The sequence below is a fragment of the Neopsephotus bourkii genome, unplaced genomic scaffold (genome assembly GCF_033783945.1).
Source record: "Neopsephotus bourkii isolate Nb327-2 ecotype Australia unplaced genomic scaffold, CSIRO-AGI_Nbou_v1 NB_385, whole genome shotgun sequence".
NCBI classification, from domain to species: Eukaryota; Metazoa; Chordata; class Aves; order Psittaciformes; family Psittacidae; genus Neopsephotus; species Neopsephotus bourkii.
Genome location: NW_026900890.1, coordinates 1 through 22,917, shown reverse-complemented (window position 1 = coordinate 22,917; position 22,917 = coordinate 1). Strand labels below are relative to the sequence as shown.

Sequence of the window (22,917 nt, the reverse complement as noted above, 5' to 3'; positions counted from 1 at the left end):
CAGGCCTGGGCCCTCAGCCCCATACCCCATCCACCCCATAATAACCCATTATAACCCATAACCCCCCCCATACTGGTCCCAGTACCGGTCCCATACTGGTCCCAGTCCCATACCAGTAGCGCGCATGAGCTTGGGCAGGAAGCGGGTCCAGAAGGCGCAGGCCTGGGCCCTCAGCCCCATACCCCATCCACCCCATAATAACCCCATAATAACCCATAACCCCCCCATACTGGTCCCAGTCCCGGTCCCATACTGGTCCCAGTCCCATACCAGTAGCGCGCATGAGCTTGGGCAGGAAGCGGGTCCAGAAGGCGCAGGCCTGGGCCCTCAGCCCCATACCCCATCCACCCCATAATAACCCCATTATAACCCATAACCCCCCCCATACTGGTCCCAGTCCCGGTCCCATACTGGTCCCAGTCCCATACCAGTAGCGCGCATGAGCTTGGGCAGGAAGCGGGTCCAGAAGGCGCAGGCCTGGGCCCTCAGCCCCATACCCCATCCACCCCATAATAACCCCATTATAACCCATAACCCCCCCCATACTGGTCCCAGTACCGGTCCCATACTGGTCCCAGTACCGGTCCCATACTGGTCCCAGTCCCGTACCAGTAGCGCGCATGAGCTTGGGCAGGAAGCGGGTCCAGAAGGCGCAGGCCTGGGCCCTCAGCCCCATACCCCATCCACCCCATAATAACCCCATTATAACCCATAACCCCCCCCATACTGGTCCCAGTCCCAGTCCCATACTGGTCCCAGTCCCATACCAGTAGCGCGCATGAGCTTGGGCAGGAAGCGGGTCCAGAAGGCGCAGGCCTGGGCCCTCAGCCCCATACCCCATCCACCCCATAATAACCCATTATAACCCATAACCCCCCCATACTGGTCCCAGTACCGGTCCCATACTGGTCCCAGTCCCATACCAGTAGCGCGCATGAGCTTGGGCAGGAAGCGGGTCCAGAAGGCGCAGGCCTGGGCCCTCAGCCCCTTCCCCTCCCCCAGGGGCTCGGTGTTGAGGCGGGCGTAGCCCTGCCCCCGTGCTGTGAACTGGGGCCAACTGGGAACCCCTCCCCCATCGTCGTCGTCATCGTCGTCGTCATTGGCCTTGTTGGGGTCACTGTGGGGGAGGGGGGGAGAAGAGGGTGGGGGAGGGGAGAAGAAGGGGAATGGGGGTCAGTGTTGGTATCGGTGTCAGCAGCATCATCACCATCCATCATCATCATCACCATCCATTATCCATTATCATTATCCATCATCACCATCCATCATTATCCATCATCATTATCATCTTCATCTTCATCATCTTCATCATCATCATCATCATCCATCATCCATCATCATTATCATCGTTATCATCACAATCTATCTTCATCATCATCCATCATCATCTTCATCATCATCCATTATCCATCATCTTCATCATCATCATTACAGTCCATCATCATCATCATCATTATCATCATCCATAATTATCCATCATCATCATCATCATCCATTATCCATCATCATTATCATCATTACAATCCATCTTCATCATCATCATCATCATCATCATTATCATCATTATCATCACAATCCATCTTCATCATCATCATCATCCATCATCACCATCATCCATCATCATCATCATCATTATCACCATCCATCATCATCATCATCTTCATCATCATCATTAATCATCCATAATTATCCATCATCATTGTTATCATCACAATCCATCTTCATCATCATCATCATCCATCATCATCTTCATCAGCATCATTATCCATCATCATCATCATCCATCATCTTCATCATCATCATTACAGTCCATCATCATCATCATCATTATCATAATCCATAATTATCCATCATCATCATCATCATCCATTATCCATCATCATTATCATCATTACAATCTATCTTCATCATCATCATCTTCATCATCACCATCATCCATCATCATCATCATTATCACCATCCATCATCATCTATCATCTTCATCATCATCATTACAATCCATCTTCATCATCATCATCATCATCCATCATCATCATCATCATCCATAATTATCCATCATCTTCATCATCATCATCATCATCATCATCATCATCATCATCATCATCATCCATTATCATTATCCATCATCACCATCCATCATCATCCATCATCATCATCATCATCATCATCATCACCATCATCATCATCATCATCCATCCCCATCCCCCCACCCCCCCACCCCCCACCCCGCCAGTCCCCCCAGTTCCCCCACCCAGTCCGCGCGAAGTTCCCCCAGTATCCCATCATCCTCCTGCTCAGCCTCTTCTCCTCCTCCGTGTAGTTCATCCCGGCCCTTAGGGGCTGCCCGAACACGAACTCGATCTCGTACCCATGGGGCACCCCCATCCATTGGGGCCACCCCAAATTCGACGCCCGATGCTCAAACAGGTACGCGTACACCCGACCCCGTCCCCCTTCATCCCAATGGGACGCGAACTCCATCAATGGGCAAACCACGTTATGATCCCCGACAATAGCTCCCAGTGCTTCCCTGTTCTTTACTGGGTTATACTGGTCCAACCAGTCTGTATACTGGAGCTCCACTGCTGCGGACACCACCTCATTGGCTTGGGGGACCCCCATCCGCACCCCTTGTAGGAACTCATCGCGGCTGATGAGGCTCTCGTTGTCCTTCCCGAAACCGGGGACCCCATAGACCAGGAAGTAGGTGCCCTCGTCCTGAACGGCGCCCAATAGGATGTCGATGCCCTTATTGGGGTGCTGGGGACCAGTATGGGTGGAGGACTGGGGACCAGTATGGAGAGCATCCTTTGGAGCGGCATCAGCACCATGGAGAGCATCCCGGGTACCGCTGTGGATGGAGGCTTGGGGACCAGTATGGATGGAGGACTGGGAACCAGTATGGACGGAGGACTGGGAACCAGTATGGATGGAGGCTTGGGGACCAGTATGGATGGAGGACTGGAGACCAGTATGGAGAGCATCCTTTGTACCAGCATCAGCACCATGGAGACGAGCATCAGGACCATGGACAGCGCCTTGGGTACCACTATGGATGGAGGCTTGGGGAGCAGCATCAGCACCATGGACAGCGCCTTGGGTACCAGTATGGATGGAGGCTTGGGGACCAGTATGGATGGAGCCTTGGGGACCAGTATGGATGGAGCCTTGGGTACCAGTATGGATGGAGCCTTGGGGACCAGTATGGATGGAGCCTTGGGTCCCAGCACCATGGAGACGAGCATCAGGACCATGGAGAGCATCCCTTCTATGAGCATCACGTCCAGTATCCCGGGTACCCCTATTGATGGAGCCTTGGGTACCAGTATGGATGGAGCCTTGGGTACCAGTATGGATGGAGCCTTGGGTACCAGTATAAATGGAGCCTTGGGTACCAGTATAGATGGAGCCTTGGGTACCAGTATCAGCACCATGGAGAGCATCCTTGCTCCGAGCATCATGTCCAGCATCCCGGGTACCAGTATGGATGGAGCCTTGGGTACCACCATGGAGAGCATCCTGGGTACCAGTATGGATGGAGCCTTGGGTACCAGTATGGATGGAGCCTTGGGTACCAGTATGGATGGAGCCTTGGGTACCAGTATGGATGGATCCTTGGGTACCACTATGGAGAGCATCCTTACTCCGAGCATCCCATCCAGCATCCCGGGTACCCCTATTGATGGCGCCTTGGGTACCAGTATGGATGGATCCTTGGGTACCAGTATGGGTGGATCCTTGGGTACCAGTATGGATGGATCCTTGGGTACCAGCATCAGCACCATGGACAGCACCCCGGGTACCCCTATTGATGCCCCCTTGGGTACCACTATGGGGCGCATCCTTACCCCGCGCATCCCAGTTACCCCATTGCCTCCCAGCATCCTCCTTTAGGAGCGCATCGGGACTATCCCTTATCACCTCCCCATCCACAACTGGGACGAAGGCAAACCGGAACACGCTCCCTTGTGGGATCACCGACCCTTCCCATTGCACCAACTCTTGGGGTTCCCTCTCCCTTAAGCACCCCACTACTTCCGACTCATTCCCAATGCACCCCAAAGCCACCCCTAAAGCCAACCCCCTCCGACGGCTCTCATTGGGGCCTATGGTGACCCATGGGGCGTTGGGGGACCCGCTTTGGAGGACGGCGCGGTGGAAAAGGGACCGGGTTATAGGGGAGAGGAGATGGATCCCTATGGAAGCGGCGCCGGCGCTCTCCCCAAAGAGGGTCACCCTATTGGGGTCCCCCCCAAAAGCATGGATGCTCCGTTGGACCCAAGTCAATGCCAAGCGTTGGTCCAAGAGCCCCACATTACCGGGGGCGTCCCCATAACCGGGGAACCCCAAAAACCCCAATGCCCCAACGCGGTAATTCATGGATACGACGACCACCGATTGGTCCACAGCGAGGATGCGGCCGTCGTAGACGTCCAATGAGGCGGCTCCGCTGTAAAACCCGCCCCCGTAGATCCAAACCATGACCGGGATTGGCTGGGGCGGGCGGGGGGATGGGGTCCAGATGTTAAGGTAAAGGCAATCCTCGCTCATATCCCGATTGGGGTTCCACATCTCGGCCCCATGGAATCCTGGGAAGGCCGTGTCGACCAATTGGAAGCAAGCGTTGGGGTGGGAGGAGGCGTCCAATGGGTGGGTCCAAGGGCGGGCTGGGATTGGAGGGCGGAAACGGAGGGGGCCCAATGGGGGTTGAGCGTAAGGGATGCCCAAGAAGGCGGCGGCCAATGAGGAGGGGGAGGCGGGGAGGAGGGAGCCCAGGATTGGTCCGTCCGGGGTGACGACCAATAGCTCGGAGGATGGGGAGGAGGAGGAGGAAGGGGATAGGAGGAGGAGCAATGGGATCATCAATGGGGTCATCAATGGGGTCATCAATGGGGTTATCAATGGGGGTATCCATGGGGATGGGGATGCGGTTGCCATGGCGACGGCTGTAAAGAGAACAAAGGGAAGGACCAATGGGTGAGCGCTATAGGGGAATGGGTGCTATGGGGCTGGCCCCATAGAAGGGGGGGGTTGGGTGTGGGGTGATGGGGTTTGGGTATGGGGCGATGGGGTCTGCCTATGGATGTATTGGTTCTCCCTATAGATCAATGGGGTCTCCCTATAGAGCAATGGGGTCTCCCTATAGATCCATGGGGTCTCCCTATAGAGCAATGGGGTCTCCCTATAGATCCATGGGGTCTCCCTATAGAGCAATGGGTTCTCCCTATAGATCCATGGGGTCTCCCCATAGATCCATGGGGTCTCCCTATAGGTCATTGGGTGTCACTGCAATGGGTGCCCCATAACCCCATAGGTGCCCCATATAGGTCCATGGGTGCCATTGCTATGGGGTGCCCCATAGATCCCCTCTGTGGGTCCTATCGTATTGGGGTGCCATTGCTATAGGGTCCTGCTATAGCTCCATGGGCCCCATTGCAATAGGGCAGCCCCCAAGCCATGGGGCTATGGGGGGCACCCAGGACCATGGGACTGGGTGAGGGCGAGACCCCCATATGTGGGTCCCAACCCCCCCACCTCCCCATGGCCATGGAGCAAGCCCTGGGATATGGCTGTGGGACAGCGCTATGGGGCAGAGCTATGGGGCAGGTCTATAGAGCAGCGCTATGGGGCAGGTCTATAGAGCAGCACTATGGGGCAGAGCTACGGGGCAGTTCTATGGGGCAGGTCTATAGGGCAGCGCTATAGGGCAGTGCTATGGGGCAGTTCTATGGGGCAGGTCTACAGAGCAGGTCTATGGGTCTCTATGGGGTGGGGGCTGGGTCTTCCCCTCCCCTCCCCCCCCCACAAGTGTCACTTGGGGGTCGCAGCAGGTGGCGGCTCCCAAAATAGCCCCAGGAATTCGGGAGCGGAAACAGCCGGAACCAGGGAATGTGGGGGGCAGGGGATGTGGGGGGGAGGGGATGTGGGGGGGAGGGGATGTGGGGGGCAGGGGATGTGGGGGGCAGGGGATGTGGGGGGCAGGGGATGGGGGGGGAGGGGATGTGTGGGGGAGGGGCAGGGAATGTGTGGGGCAGGGGATGTGTGGGGAGGGGATGTGTGGGGGAGGGGATGTGTGGGAAGGGCAGGGGATGTGTGGGGAGGGGATGTGTGGGGGAGGGGCAGGGGATGTGTGGGGGAGGGGTTGTGTGGGGGAGGGGCAGGGAGTCTATGGGGCAGGGGATGTGTGGGGCAGGGAATGTGTGGGGGAGGGGCAGGGAACGTGTGTGAGCTCATCCCTATAGGGGGATGCTCTGCCCCATAGATGCTGCCCCATAGAAACACTCAGCTCCCCCCCCATCCCCTATGCATCCATAGGGGGATGCTCTGCCCCATAGATCCTGCCCCATAGAAACACTCAGCACCCCCCCATCCCCTATGCACCCATAGGGAGATGCTCTGCCCCATAGATCCTGCCCCATAGTGAGATACACCCCCCCCATCACATATAGATACATAGGGAGATGCCCGGCCCCACATAGCCCCGCCCTATAGATTCTGCCCCATAGAACCTGGCCCCATCCCATAGACATCCATAGGGAGATGCTCACCCTCTATATCTCCAGCCCCATAGATCCCTGCCCCATAGATCCCTGCCCCATATCGATTCCCTCCCTATTCCTTATGCACTCATAGGGAGATGCTCTGCCCCATAGATCCCAGCCCCATAGATCCCAGCCCCATCCCATACACATCCATAGGGAGATGCTCATCCTCTATACACCCAGCCCCATAGATCCCAGCCCCATAGATCCCAGCCCCATATTAACACCCTCTCATCCCCTATATATATATATATAGGGAGAGACTCACCCCTATTTACCCAGCCCCATAGATCCCTGCCCTATAGCGACCCCCCCCATCCATTACACAACCCCAGGGAGACGCCCATGCCCTATAGAACCAGCCCCATAGATTCCCCCCCATAGAAAGACCCGGCCCCATCCCCTATACCTGCCCAGCCCCACACATCCCCACCCCATAGGAACACCCCCCCCGCCCCATTCCCTATATATACATACGGATGCCCCCATCCATTCTACACCCAGCCCCATAGATCCCAGCCCCATAGATCTACAGCAGGATCCCCCCCCTCTCCCCTATACATCCATAGGGAGACGCCCATCCCCTATAGAACCAGCCCCATAGGTCCCGCCCCATAGGGAGCCCCCCCCACTCCATCCCCTATAGATCCATAGGCAAAGCCCCGCCCCATAGCACCCGCCCCATAGCTCCTGCCCCATAGCGAGCCCCTCCCTTCCCCTCCCCCCCCCATTGCAGGTGCCGGGGGTGGGGGGGGGGGGGGCGGTGGGGGGGGGGTGGGGGGGGGGCGGTCACGGACCCGCTCGCGCCGCTGCTCCCGCGCTGCGGCTCCGGCTCTGAGCGGGGGGAGGGGGGGGGAGGGGTTAAAAGAGGAGGGGGGGGAGGGGGGGAGGGGGAGGGGCCAAAGGAGCCGCGTTCCCCCCCCCCCCCCACTCCTGCGGCAGAGCCGCCCCTCCCCCAACCTTGCGCTGCCGAGGGGGCGGGGAGACCCGGAGGGAGACCCCATAGCCCTGCCCCATAAACGGCCCCATAGCCCTGCCCCATAGACTGGTCCCATAGAGCTGACCCATAGAATGGTCCCATAGAGCTGCCCCATAGAGCTGCCCCATAGAGTGGTCCCATAGAGCTGCCCCATAGAGTGGTCCCATAGCCCTGCCCCATAGCCCTGACCCATAGAGCTGACCCATAGGGCTGCCACATAGCCCTGCCCCATAGAGTGGTCCCATAGACTGGTCCCATAGAGCTGCCCCATAGAGGGGTCCCATAGAGCTGACCCATAGAATGGTCCCATAGAGCTGCCCCATAGAGCTGACCCATAGAGCTGCCCCATAGAGTGGTCCCATAGAGCTGCCCCATAGAGCTGACCCATAGAGCTGCCCCATAGAATGGCCCCATAGAGCTGCCCCATAGAGCTGACCCATAGAGTGGTCCCATAGAGCTGACCCATAGCCCTGCCCCATAGCCCTGCCCCATAGCTCTGCCCCATAGAGCTGCCCCACAGCCCTGCCCCATTGCCCTTCCCATAGGGCTGCCCCATAGAGTGGTCCCATAGATCCCCCCATAGCCCTCCCCCATAGAGCTGACCCATAGAGTTTCCTGCCCCATAGAGCCCCATCCTTGACACGGGTGCCCCCCAGCACCCCCACGTGTGGCTGAGTCACTGCAGCCCCGCAGGGGAAACCATGGAGCACATCCCATAATACCCAGTAATATCCCAGAATAACCCATCCCCCATCCCCCATATCCCATAATAACCCCATACCCCATACCCCATAATAACCCCATACCCCATATCCCATAATAACCCCATACCCCATAATAACCCCATACCCCATATCCCATAATAACCCCATATCCCATAATAACCCCATACCCCATATCCCATAATAACCCCATACCCCATATCCCATATCCCATAATACCCCATAACACCCCATACCCCACATCCCATAATAACCCCATATCCCATAATACCCCATCCCCCACCCCCCACCCCCATCCCCCACATCCCATAATACCCCTCCCCCCCTCCCCCTCCCCCCCTCCCCCTCCCTAATCCGATTACCCCTCCCCCCATAGACACCATGGGTGGGGGAGGGGCGATGCTGCCGATGGGGGGGGATTAACCCCTGCCCCTCCCCCACCCCTCCCCTCCCCCCTCCCCCCCCCCCCCACGTGACCTCACTCCGGCGCTCGCGGCTCCCTGGGGGGCAGGCACCGCTCTGGGACCCCCTCCCCTCCCCCCACCCCCCCCCCCGCACCCATTGAAGGGGGGGGCCCAGCCCCAGGTAAGGGACCCCCCTCCCCCTCCCCCACCCCCTTGCACCCCAATGATGGGGGGAGGGGGGGGCTATGGGGTCAATGGGGGGCTATGGGGGCTCTATGGGGTGAATGGGGCCCTATGGGGTGAATGGGGCCCTATGGGGGTCAATGGGGTGCTATGGGGGCCCTATGGGGGTGAATGGGGCCCTATGGGGGTGAATGGAGCCCTATGGGGTGAATGGGACCCTATGCGTCCTCTATGGAGTGAATGGGGCCCTATAAGGTTAATGGGGTTCTATGGGGTCAATGGGGTTCTATGGGGGCCCTATGGGGGTGAATGGGTCCCTATGGGGGTCAATGGGGTTCTATGGGGTCAGTGGGGCCCTATGGGGTCCCTATGGGTCCCTATGGGGTCAATGGGGTTCTATGGGGTCAATGGGGCCCTATGGGGGTCAATGGGGATCTATGGGATCCCTATGGGGTTCTATGGGGTCAATGGGTTTCTATGGGATCAATGGGGCCCTATGGGGGTCAATCGGGATCTATGGGGTTCCTATGGGGTTCTATGGGGTCAGTGGGGCCCTATGGGGTCCCTATGGGCATGAATGCATCCCTATGAGGTCCCTATGGGGGTGAATGGGTCCTTATGGGGGTGAATGAGGTCTTATGGGTGCTCTATGGGGTGAATGGGTCCCTATGGGGGTGAACGGGACCCTATGGGGTGACTGGGTCCCTAGGGGGTTGAATGGGCCCCTATGGGGTTGAATGGGGCCCTATGGGGTTGAATGTGTCCCTGTGGGGTCCCTATGGGGTTGAATGGGGTCTCTATGGGGGTGAATGGGTCCCTATGGGGGTGGGGTCCATGGGGATGGGTCCCTATGGGGGTGAATGGGGTCTCTATGGGGTGATGGGGGCTCTTATGGGGGTGAATGGTTCCCTATGGGGTGATGGGCTCAAACTCTGGGGTCCCCTATGGGGGCATTGGGGTCCTCTGTAGGCTGCTATGGGGTCCCTATGGGGTGTATTGGTGTCGCTATGGGGTGATGGAGTCCCTATGGGGTCCCTATGGGGGTAATGGGGTTCCTATGGGGGTAATGGGGGCTCCTATGGGAGTGATGTGGGCCCCTATGGGCATGATTTGGGGGCCCCTATGGGGGTGATGGGGTCCCTATGGGGTCCCTATGGGGGTACTGGGGTCCCCTATGGGGATATTGGGGTCCCCTATGGGGTTAATGGGGTTCTCCATGGGGTTATTGGGGTGTTCTATGGGGTTACTGGCGTCTCTATGGGGTTATTGGGGTCTTCTATAGGGTTATGGAGGTCCCCTATGGGGTTATTGGGGTCCCTATGGGGGTATTGGGGTCCCTATGGGGTTAATGGGGTTCTCTGTGGGGTTATTGGGGTTCTCTATGGGGTTATTGGGGTCCCTATGGGGTTATTGGGGTCCCTATGGGGTTATTGGGGTCCCTATGGGGTTAATGGGGTTCTCTATGGGGTTATTGGGGTCCCTATGGGGTTATTGGGGTCCCTATGGGGTTAATGGGGTGTTCTATGGGGTTATTGGGGTCCCTATGGGGCTATTGCACGTGTGAGCCCATACATGGGCGGGTTGGAACACGTATGTCCATACATGACACATGTGTGTCCCTATACATGTATGTCCATACATGACACATGTGTCCCTATGTACATACAACACGTGACCCTATACATGTATGTCCATACATGACACACGTGTCCCTATGTACATACAACACGTGACCCTATACATGTATGTCCATACATGACACATGTGTCCCTATGTACATACAACACGTGACCCTATACATGTATGTCCATACATGACACATGTGTGTCCCTATGTACATACAACATGTGTCCCTATACATGTATGTCCATACATGACACATGTGTCCCTATGTACATACAACACGTGACCCTATACATGTATGTCCATACATGACACATGCCAATAGGGTGTCAATGGGTGCCAATGGGGGAATGGGTGCCAATGGGTGTCAATGGTGCCAATGGGTGCAATGGGTGTCAATGGGTGTCAATGGGTGCCAATGGGTATCAATGGGTGTCAATGGGTGCCAATGGGTGTCAATGGGTGTCAATGGGTGCCAATGGGTGTCAATGGGTGCCAGTGGGTGTCAATGGGTGTCAATGGGTGTCAATGGGTATCAATGGGTGTCAATGGGTGCCAATGGGTGTCAATGGGTGCCAATGGGTGTCAATGGGTGCCAATGGGTATCAATGGGTATCAATGGGTGCCAATGGGTGTCAATGGGTGCCAATGGGTATCAATGGGTATCAGTGGGTGCCAATGGGTGTCAATGGGTGTCAATGGGTGCCAATGGGTGCCAATGGGTGCCAATGGGTGCAATGGGAACCAATGGGGGAGGGGTGTCACTCTCTGTCCCCTCCCCCTCTCCTCACGTGGTATCACCCTGGGGGGGGGAGGGGGAGGGGGGGATAATCCGGGTTTTACTCCCTCCCCTCCCCCCCATGGGATTAATGGGGCCGCGGGGGATGATGGGAGTGGGGGGGGGAGGGGAAGGTGTGACCTCCCCTTTATGGGTCATGGAGAGCTCCGGGACCCCCATAACCCCCCCATAGCCCCCCATAGGCCCCCATTAACCCTCTATGGGCCCCCATAGCCCCCCATTACCCCCCTATGGGCCCCCATAACCCCCCCCATTGTCCCCCATAGGCCCCTATTACCCCTCTATGGGTCCCCATAGCCCCCCCATAGACCCCCATTGCCCTCCTATGGGCCCCCATAGCCCCCCATAGACCCCCATTGCCCCCCTATAGGCCTCCATTACTCCCCTATGGACCCCCATAGCCCCCCATTACCCTCACTCTGGCCCCCCATAGCCCCCCCATAGGTCCCCATTACTCCCCTATGAACCCCCATAGGTCCCCATAGCCCCCCATTACCCCCATAGCCCCCTATAGCCCCATAGCCCCCCATTACCCCCATAGCCCCCATTGCCCCCCTATGGGCCCCCATTACTCCCCTATGGACCCCCATAGCCCCCCATTACCCCCACTCTGGCCCCCCATATCCCCCCCATAGGCCCCCATTACTCCCCTATGGACCCCCATACCCCCCCCATAAACCCCCATTGCCCCCCTATGGGCCCCCATAGCCCCCCATTACCCTCATCTGGCCCCCCATAGCCCTCATAGCCCCCCCATAGGCCCCCATTACTCCCCTATGGACCCCCATTCCCCCCCATAGGCTCCCATTGCCCCCCTATGGACCCCCATTCCCCCCCCATAGGCCCCCCATTTCCCCCCTATAGACCCCCTTAACCCCCCTTAGGCCCCCCCATGCCCCCTCAATGCCCCCCCCAATCACCCCCCTCTCCCCCCTCCCCCACAGGTGGAATCGCCCCCCCTCGGCCATGGTGACCTCGTTGGACCCATGGGGACCCCCCCGAGCCCCCCCCACGCGGCCCCCCCGGGCCTGAAGAGCCCCCAAAGCATGGGGGGAGGCGGGGCCATGGCCCCTGCAGGCACCAATGGGGGCGTCAATGGGGGCGTCAATGGGGACGTCAATGGGGGCGTCAATGGGGACGTCAATGGGGGCGTCAATGGGGACATCAATGGGGGCGTCAATGGGGGCATCAATGGGGGCTTCAATAGGGCAGTCAATGGGGAGGTCAATGGGGCCGTCAATGGGGAGGTCAATGGGAGCTTCAATGGGGCCGTCAATGGGGACCTCAATGGGGGCTTCAATAGGGACGTCAATGGGGAGGTCAATGGGGACGTCAATAGGAGCTTCAATGGGGGCGTCAATGGGGGCTTCAATGGGGCCGTCAATGGGGCCGTCAATGGGGACGTCAATGGGGGCATCAATAGAGACATCAATGGGGAGGTCAATGGGGATGTCAATGGGGAGGTCAATGGGGAGGTCAATGGGGAGGTCAATGGGGACGTCAATGGGGGCATCAATAGGGGCGTCAATGGGGATGTTAATGGGGGCTTCAATGGTGACGTCAATGGGGGCATCAATGGGGACGTCAATGGGATCTTCAATGGGGACTTCAATAGGGACGTCAATGGGGGCATCCATACGGACATCAGTGGGGACGTCAATGGGAGCCCCAATGGGGCTGTTAATGGGGGCACCAATGGGGGCTTCAATGGAGGCACCAATGGGGACAGCATCTTCAATGGGGACATCTCCAATGGGGACTTCTCCAATGGGAGCATCAATGGTGGCATCTCCAATGGGAGCATCAATGGGGACATCTCCAATGGAAACATCAATGGGGACATCTTCAATGGGGACTTCAATGGGGACATCTCCAATGGGAGCATCAATGGGGGCATCTCCAATGGCAGCATCTCCAATGGGAGCATCAATGGGGACATCTCCAATGGCAGCATCTCCAATGGGAGCATCAATGGGGGCATCTCCAATGGTGGCATCTCCAATGGGAGCATCAATGGGAACATCTCCAATGGGGACTTCAATGGGGACATCTTCAATGGGGACTTCAATGGGGACATCTCCAATGGGGACATCGATGGTTGCATCTCCAATGGTGGCATCTCCAATGGGGACATCTTCAATGGGGACTTCTCCAACGGTGGTGACATCAGTACTGGCATCGCCAATGGTGGCTTCAGCCACAAGGACATTGCCAATGGGGGCATCTCCAATGGCTTCACCTCCAATGGGAGCACCAATGGGGACATCTCCAATGGCTTCACCTCCAATGGTTGCACCTCTAACAACAGCAGCTCCAATGGGAGCATCAATGGGGACATCTCCAATGGGGACATCTCCAATGGGGACATCTCCAATGGTGGCATCTCCAATGGGATCATCAACGGCATCACCTCCAATGGCATGACCTCTAACAACAGCATCTCCAACAGCATCATCTCCAATGGTGGCATCTCCAATGGGAGCATCAATGAGGGCATCAATGGGGACATCTCCAATGGGGACATCTCCAATGGGAGCATCAATGGGGACATCTCCAATGGTGGCATCTCCAATGGGAGCATCAATGAGGGCATCAATGGGGACATCTCCAATGGGGACATCTCCAATGGGAGCATCAATGGGGACATCTCCAATGGTGGCATCTCCAATGGGAGCATCAATGAGGGCATCAATGGGGACATCTCCAATGGGGACATCTCCAATGGGAGCATCAATGGGGACATCTCCAATGGTTGCATCTCCAATGGCATCTCCAATGGCGGCATCAATGGGGACACCTCCAACAGCATCACCTCCAATGGCGGCATCTCCAACAATGACATCTCCAATGGGGACATCATCTCCAATGGGAACATCTCCAATGGGAGCATCAATGAGGGCATCAATGGGGACATCTCCAATGGGGACATCTCCAATGGGAGCATCAATGGGGACATCTCCAATGGGAACATCTCCAATGGGAGCATCAATGAGGGCATCAATGGGGACATCTCCAATGGGGACATCTCCAATGGGAGCATCAATGGGGACATCTCCAATGGTTGTATCTCCAATGATGACATCTCCAATGGCAGCACCAATGGGAGCATCAATGGGGACATCAATGGGGACATCTCCAATAGGGACTTCTCCAATGGGAGCATCAATGGGGACATCTCCAGTGGTTGCATCTCCAATGGTGGCATCTCCAATGGGATCATCAATGGGGCCACCTCCAACAGCACCACCCCCAATGGGGACATCAATGGGGCCACCTCCAATGGGATCATCAATGGGGCCACCTCCAACAGCACCACCCCCAATGGGATCATCAATGGGGCCACCTCCAACAGCACCACCCCCAATGGGGACATCAATGGGGCCACCTCCAATGGGATCATCAATGGGGCCACCTCCAATGGGAGCATCAATGGGGGCATCAATGGGGCCACCTCCAACAGCACCACCGCCAATGGGAGCATCAATGGGGCCACCCCCAATGGGATCATCAATGGGGGCATCAATGGGATCATCAATGGGGCCGCCCGCAATGGGATCATCAATGGGAGCATCAATGGGGGCATCAATGGGATCATCAATGGGGCCGCCCCCAATAGCACCACCCCCAATGGGAGCATCAATGGGGCCACCCCCAATGGGATCATCAATGGGAGCATCAATGGGATCATCAATGGGGCCACCTCCAATGGGATCATCAATGGGGGCATCAATGGGGCCACCCCCAACAGCCCCGCCCCCAACATCTGCCCCTCCCCCCTCTTCCTCCTCCTCCTCTCCCATCACCCCCGGTGGCCCCTCCCCCACCCTCCCCCCTTCCTCCTCCTCCTCCTCCTCCTCCTCCTCCTCCCCACCCCCACCCACGCCGCCACCTTCAAAGTAGGGGTCATGGGACCTTGGTCATGTGACCCCATCCTAGCCCGGGCCTATCCGGAGCTTGCTTCTCGCTTGGCCACCTCCCGCCTCAACGCGGACCCCAACTACAACGAAGCCTATTGGTGGGATCCTTTGGTCCTATCAGAAGCTTGCTCCGCCCCCCAAGCCGCTATGGGGCTGCTCAACGTGGATCGTTACGCCTCCTCCTTAGTAGGCCCCATAAACCCCGTTACTTGTGGGGCAGCCGCTCTCCTTATGGCCGCTTGGAACAAACCCATGGCGGCCTGGAGTTGCTATGGGGCAGGGAGGGAGACGTTGGTGCCCCCTATGCCGGGGGTGGTGGGGGTCCTGCATTCGGTGCTCAGGTTCTTCCATTGGGCCCACGTGGCCGTGGTGGCCGCCCCACAAGAGGCCTGGAGGGAAGTGGGGCGCGGGGTGGCCCAAGGGTTGAGGGCTATGGGGCTGCCCGTGAGGGTGGTGGCCATGGAAGGGGAGGAGGAAGAGGAGGTGATGGAGGCGTTGAGGAAGGTGAAGAGGGCGGATGGAGTGAGAGGTGAGGGGGGGGTGGGGTGGGGGTGGGGTGGGGTGGGGGAGGGGGGGAGGGGGAGGGGGTGATGGTGATGATGGATGGTGATGATGGAGGATGATGATGATGATGATGATGATGATGATGGATGATGATGGATGATGATGATGATGATGATGATGGATGATGACGATGATGGTAATGATGGGTGATGATGATGACCATAATGGATGATGATGATGGATGATGATGCTGATGGATGATGATGGATGCTGGTGGTGATGATGATGATGATGGATGACCATGATGGATGACCATGATGGATGATGATGATGATAATGGATGCTGGTGATGATGATGATGGATGACAATGATGATGATAATGATGGATGATGATGCTGATGATGCTGATGATAATGGATGATGATGCTGATGGATGATGATGGATGACCATGATGATGATGGATGATGATGATGATGATGATAATGGATGATGATGATGATGATGGATAACAATGGATGATGATGATGATGATGGATGATGATGATGCTGCTGATGGATGATGGATGATGATGATGATGATGGATGCTGCTGCTGCTGCTGATGACGATGATGATGGATGACGACGATGATGATGATGATGGGTGATGAATGATGCTGATGATGCTGCTGTTGATGATGATGGATGATGATGATGATAATGATGATGGATGCTGCTGATGGATGCTGATTATGATGATGCTGATGATGATGATGATGGGTGATGAATGATGCTGATGATGCTGATGATAATGGATGGTGATGACGATGATGATGGATGATGATGATGGATGACCATGATGGATGCTGATAATGGATGATGATGGATGACGATGCTGATGATGCTGATGGATGATGCTGGTACTGACCCGGGTGCTGTCCCTGCAGTGGTCCTCATGTGCATGCACTCGGTGCTGCTGGGCGGCCGGGAGCAGAAGCTCCTCCTGGAGACAGCCCAGGCCATGGGCATGGCCGACGGCTCCTACGTCTTCATCCCCTACGACACCCTCACCTTCCCGCTGCCCTATCAGAGCGCGCCTTACTCCAGCCTGGCCAATAGCAGCCGCCTGAGGCGGGCCCACGACGCCGTCCTCACCATCACCATGGACTCGCCCCATGGCTCCTTCCACCAGGCCCTGCTCCGAGCGCAGGAGGCCAAGGAGATCCCTGCTTACATCGACCCCATGCAGGTGTGGGGCGGGGGGGGTGTGGGGTGGGGGTTGTGGGGTGGGGGTTGTGGGGTGAGGGGGAGGGTTATGGGGTGTAGGGGAGGTCTATGGGGTGAGGGACACCTCTGTGGGGTATCATCCCTATGGGGTGTAGGGGAGGTCTATGAGGTGTAGGGCAGGGCTATGGGGTGAGGGACATCTCTATGGGGTGAGGGACATCTCTATGGGGTGAGGGACGTCTCTATGGGGTGAGGGATACATCTATGGGGTGAAGGACATCTCTATGGGGTGTAGGGGAAGTCTATGGGGTGAAGGACACTTCTATGGGGTATCATCTCTATGGGGTGAGGGGCGTCTCTATGGGGTGAGGGACATCTCTATGGGGTGTAGGGGAGGTCTATGGGGTGAGGGACATCTCTATGGGATGAGGGACATCTCTATGGGGTGTAGGGGAAGTCTATGGGGTGAGGGGCAGGGCTATGGGGGAAGGACATCTCTATGGGGTGAGGGACATCTCTATGGGGTGTAGGGGAAGTCTATGGGGTGAGGGACACTTCTATGGGGTATCATCTCTATGGGGTGTAGGGGAGGTCTATGGGGTGTAGGGGAGGTCTATGGGGTCAGGGACACCTCTATGGGGTATCATCTCTATGGGGTGAAGGACAGGGTAATGGGGTGAGGGATAGGGCTATGGGGTGAGGGTAACGTCTATGGGGTGAAGGACATCTCTATGGGGTGTAGGGGAAGTCTATGGGGTGAAGGACACTTCTATGGGGTATCATCTCTATGGGGTGAAGGACATCTCTATGGGGTGAGGGACGTCTCTATGGGGTGAAGGACATCTCTATGGGGTGTAGGGGAAGTCTATGGGGTGAGGGACACCTCTGTGGGGTATCATCTCTATGGGGTGTAGGGGAGGTCTATGGGGTGTAGGGGAGGTCTATGGGGTGAGGGACATCTCTATGGGGTGTAGGGGAGGTCTATGGGGTGAGGGACATCTCTATGGGGTGAGGGACATCTCTATGGGGTGTAGGGGAAGTCTATGGGGTGAAGGACACCTCTGTGGGGTATCATCTCTATGGGGTGTAGGGGAGGTCTATGGGGTGTAGAACAGGTCTATGGGGTGAGGGAAACGTCTATGGGGTGAAGAACATCTCTATGGGGTGAGGGACACCTCTGTGGGATATCATCTCTATGGGGTGAAGGACAGGTCTATGGGGTGAAGGACATCTCTATGGGGTTTAGGGGAATTCTATGGGGCATAGGGCAGGTCTATGGGGTGAGGGAAACGTCTATGGGGTGTAGGGGAAATCTATGGGGTGAGGGACACTTCTATGGGGTATCATCTCTATGGGGTGAGGGACAGGTCTATGGGGTGAGGGACATCTCTATGGGGTGAGGGACACCTCCGTGGGGTATCATCTCTATGGGGTGAGGGACATCTCTATGGGGTGAGGGACAGGTCTATGGGGTGTAGGACAGGTCTATGAGGTATAAGGGTTGTCTATGGGGTGAGGGACACATCTGTGGGGTGAGGGACGCCTCTATGGGGAGAAGGGCACAGCTATGGGGTGGGAATGGGATCCACAGAGATGGGTCATGGGTTGGCTGTAGGATGGGGCAGTTGGTGGAGAACGTGGCCAATGGGGCTCAAGCGGAGATGACAACAGCCAATAGGATTGAATGGTGATAACCGTGGCCAATGGCATTGGCTATTGATAACCATGACCAATAGCATTGGGTATTGATAACCATGACCAATAGCATTGGCTATCGATAACCACGCCCACCACCATTGGCTATCGATAACCACGCCCACCACCATTGGCTATCGATAACCACACCCACCACCATTGGCTGTTGATAACCACACCCACCACCATTGGCTATTGATAACCATGACCAACACCATTGGCTATCGATAACCACGCCCACCACCATTGGCTATTGATAACCATGCCCACCACCATTGGCTATCAATAACCACGCCCAACACCATTGGCTATTGATAACCACGCCCACCACCATTGGCTATCGATAACCACGCCCAACACCATTGGCTATCGATAACCACGCCCACCACCATTGGCTATCGATAACCACACCCACCACCATTGGCTATCGATAACCACGCCCACCACCATTGGCTATTGATAACCACGCCCACCACCATTGGCTATCGATAACCACGCCCACCACCATTGGCTATCGATAACCATGCCCACCACCATTGGCTATTGATAACCACGCCCACCACCATCGGCTATTGATAACCACGCCCACCACCATTGGCTATCGATAACCACGCCCACCACCATTGGCTATTGATAACCACGCCCACCACCATTGGCTATCGATAACCACGCCCACCACCATTGGCTATTGATAACCACGCCCACCACCATTGGCTATCGATAACCATGCCCAATAGCATTGAATGGACATAACCCCCCCCACCACCATTGGCTATCGATAACCCCGCCCACCACCATTGGCTATCGATAACCACGCCCACCACCATTGGCTATCGATGACCATCCCCAATAGCATTGAATGGAGCTAACCCCCCCACCACCATTGGCTACCGATAACCCCGCCCACCCCTTTCACCCAATCCCATTCCCTCTCCCCCCTATAGGTCCACCCCCTCTTCGCCACCATCTACAACTCCATCCACATCCTGGCCACGGCGGTGGAGGCGACCCGACGCGCCGGCCATTGGGTGATGGGCACCAGTGTGGCCCAGAGCTTCCATGACCTCCACGTCCATGGCTTCTGCCAGAGCTTCTCCATTGACCGCAATGGGGCCATCACCGTCCCCTATGTGGTGCTGGACACCGATGGGCAAGGGGATCGGTTGTGGCCGGTCTATGGGGTGGAACCGGGGACCCATGGATTGAGGAGAAGGGAACGGGAGGTCCATTGGCCCCATAGGACTGGGCCGGGTGCTGATGCTGGGTGTTGGTTCGAGGAGGGCTCCGTCTGTAATGGGGGTGAGGGGGGTGTTGGGGGGGTGGGGGTGGGGGTGGGGCTGGGGGTGGGGGTGGGGGTGGGGGTGGGGGTGGTGCCTGTTGTCATATAGGTGTTATCCATCGTCATCATCATCATAGCCCACCATAGCTGGACCATAGGTGGCCATGGGTGACCATAGGTGGCCGTGGTGGCCATGGTTGACTATAGGTGGCCATAGGTGGCCATAGCTGATCATAGGTGGCTGTGGTGGCCATGCTTGACTATAGGTGGCCATGGGTGACCATAGGTGGCCGTGGTGGCCATGGGTGACCATAGGTGGCCGTGCTGGCCATACTTGACTATAGGTGGCCATGGGTGACCATAGGTGGCCATGGGTGACCATAGGTGACCATAGGTGGCCATAGGTGGCCATGGGTGACCATGGTACCACAAACAGTCCTAGATGGCCATAGATGACCATAGGTGGCCATGGGTGACCATAGGTGACCATAGGTGGCCATACTTGACTATAGGTGGCCATGGGTGACCATAGGTGGCCATAGGTGGCCATAGGTGGCCATGGGTGACCATGGTACCACAAACAGTCCTAGATGGCCATAGATGACCATAGGTGGCCATGGGTGACCATAGGTGGCCATAGGTGCCCATAGGTGGCCATAGGTGGCCATAGGTGCCCATAGGTGGCCATAGGTGGCCATAGGTGGCCATAGGTGCCCATAGGTGGCCATAGGTGGCCATAGGTGCCCATAGGTGCCCATAGGTGGCCATAGGTGACCATGGTGATCCTCCATGACCACAACACTCATAGGTGGCCATAGGTGACCATAGGTGGCCATAGGTGACCATAGGTGGCCATAGGTGGCCATAGGTGGCCATGGGTGACCATGGTACCACTAACACTCCTAGATGGCCATAGGTGACCATAGGTGGCCATAGGTGACCATAGGTGGCCATAGGTGACCATAGGTGGCCATAGGTGACCATAGGTGGCCATAGGTGGCCATAGATTACCATAGGTGGCCATAGGTGACCATGGTGGCCATAGATAGCCATAGGTGGCCATAGGTGACCATGGTGGCCATAGATTACCATAGGTGGCCATAGGTGACCATGGTGGCCATAGATAGCCATAGGTGGCCATAGGTGACCATGGTGGCCATAGATAACCATAGGTGGCCATAGGTGACCATAGGTAGCCATAGATGACCATAGGTGGCCATAGGTGACCATGGTGGCCATAGATTACCATAGGTGGTCCTCCATGACCACAACACTCATAGATGGCCATAGCTGACCATAGGTGGCCATAGCTCACCCTAGGTGGCCATAGGTGACCATAGGTGGCCATAGATGACCATAGGTGGCCATAGGTGACCATAGGTGGCCATAGGTGACCATAGGTGGCCATAGATGACCATAGGTGGCCATAGATAACCATAGGTGGCCATAGGTGACCATAGGTGGCCATAGGTGACCATAGGTGACCATAGATGACCATAGGTGGCCATAGGTGACCATAGGTGGCCATAGATGACCACAAGCCCTCATAGGCACCCATGGGTGCTCCTGCTGAAGGCCTTCACCCCCATTCTCTTCCATAGGGCTGGACGCCACCATTGTCCTCCTCATGATGGTCCTCATGTGCACCCTGGCTGCTGCTGGTGCTGCCCTGGCCTGCTTCATCAGGTGGGTGCTATGGGGCTCCATTGGGTGCTATGGGGCTCCAATGGGTGCTATGGGCTCCAATGGGTGCTATGGGGCTGCAATGGGTGCTATGGGCTCCAATGGGTGCTATGGGCTCCAATGGGTGCTATGGGCTCCATTGGGTGCTATAGGGCTCCAATGGGTGCTATGGGGCTCCATTGGGTGCTATGGGGCTCCATTGGGTGCTATGGGCTCCATTGGGTGCTATGGGGCTCCATTGGGTGCTATGGGGTGCATTGGGTGCTATGGGGTGCATTGGGTGCTATGGGCTGCATTGGGTGCTATCGGCTGCATTGGGTGCTATGGGATCGGTGAGGTCGAGCTGGTGCTAGGGCTCCACTGGTGCTACGGGCTCTAATGGGTGCTATGGGCTCCATTGGGTGCTATGGGGCTCCATTGGGTGTTATGGGCTCCATTGGTGTGATGGGTTCACTGGTGCGATGGGGCTCCAATGGGTGCTATGGGCTCCAATGGGTGCTATGGGCTCCAATGGGTGCTATGGGGCTCCTGTGCTATGGGGCTCCTGTGCTATGGGGCTCCTGTGCTATGGGGCTCCTGTGCTATGGGGCACTGGGTGCTGGTTTCTATTGGGTGCTATGGGGCTCCATTGGGTGCTATGGGGCTCCATTGGGTGCTATGGGCTCCAATGGGTGCTATGGGCTCCAATGGGTGCTATGGGGCTCCAATGGGTGCTATGGGCTCCAATGGGTGCTATGGGGCTCCAATGGGTGCTATGGGGCTCCAATGGGTGCTATGGGGCTCCAATGGGTGCTATGGGCTCCAATGGGTGCTATGGGGCTCCATTGGTGTGATGGGGTCCATTGGGTGCCATGGGTCTATCTGGTGTTATAGGTCTCATTGGGTGCTGTGGGTCACATTGGTTGCTATGGGTCTCATTGGGTGCTATGGGACACTGTGGGTTCCTGTGGGTTTCATTAGGTATTATGGGACACTGTGGGTTGCTATGGGTCTCATTGGGTACTATGGGACACTGTGGGGTGCTATGGGTCTCATTGGGTGCTATGGGACACTATGGGTTGGTATGGGTCTCGTTGGGTGTTATGGGTCTCATTGAGTGCCATGGGTCTCATTGGGTGGTGTGGGTCTCATTGGGTACTATGGAACACTGTGGTTTAGTATGGGTCTCATTGGGTGCTATGGGTTGCTATGGGTCTCATTGGGTGCTGTGGGCTGCTGTGGGTCTCATTGGGTGCCGTGGGTCTCATTGGGTGCTATGGGACACTGTGGTTTAGTATGGGTCTCATTGGGTGCTGTGGGGTCTCATTGGGTGCTGTGGGGTCTCATTGGGTGCTATGGGGTGCTATGGGGTCTCATTGGGTACTATGGGGTGCTATGGGCC

At 56.8% G+C, this 22,917-nt stretch overlaps 2 protein-coding genes across 2 annotated transcripts; one reads left to right on the top strand and one right to left on the bottom strand.

Annotated features, from left to right (window-relative positions):
- Positions 1-923: 923 nt before the first annotated feature.
- ACHE (acetylcholinesterase (Yt blood group)) lies at positions 924-4,875 on the bottom strand (the record flags this gene model as incomplete). Its single annotated transcript, XM_061349236.1, has 3 exons — positions 3,869-4,875; positions 2,252-2,743; positions 924-1,117 (listed from the first exon to the last, which is right to left on the bottom strand). Coding segments are annotated over exons 1-3 (1,693 nt in total), but the record flags the coding sequence as incomplete, so codon positions are not given.
- A 7,423-nt stretch (positions 4,876-12,298) lies between these two features.
- On the top strand, positions 12,299-21,539 carry LOC133210116 (probable cyclin-dependent serine/threonine-protein kinase DDB_G0292550; the record flags this gene model as incomplete). Its single annotated transcript, XM_061349235.1, has 5 exons — positions 12,299-12,367; positions 12,740-15,698; positions 16,600-16,901; positions 19,519-19,873; positions 21,455-21,539. Coding segments are annotated over exons 1-5 (3,770 nt in total), but the record flags the coding sequence as incomplete, so codon positions are not given.
- Between the last annotated feature and the right edge of the window lie 1,378 nt (positions 21,540-22,917).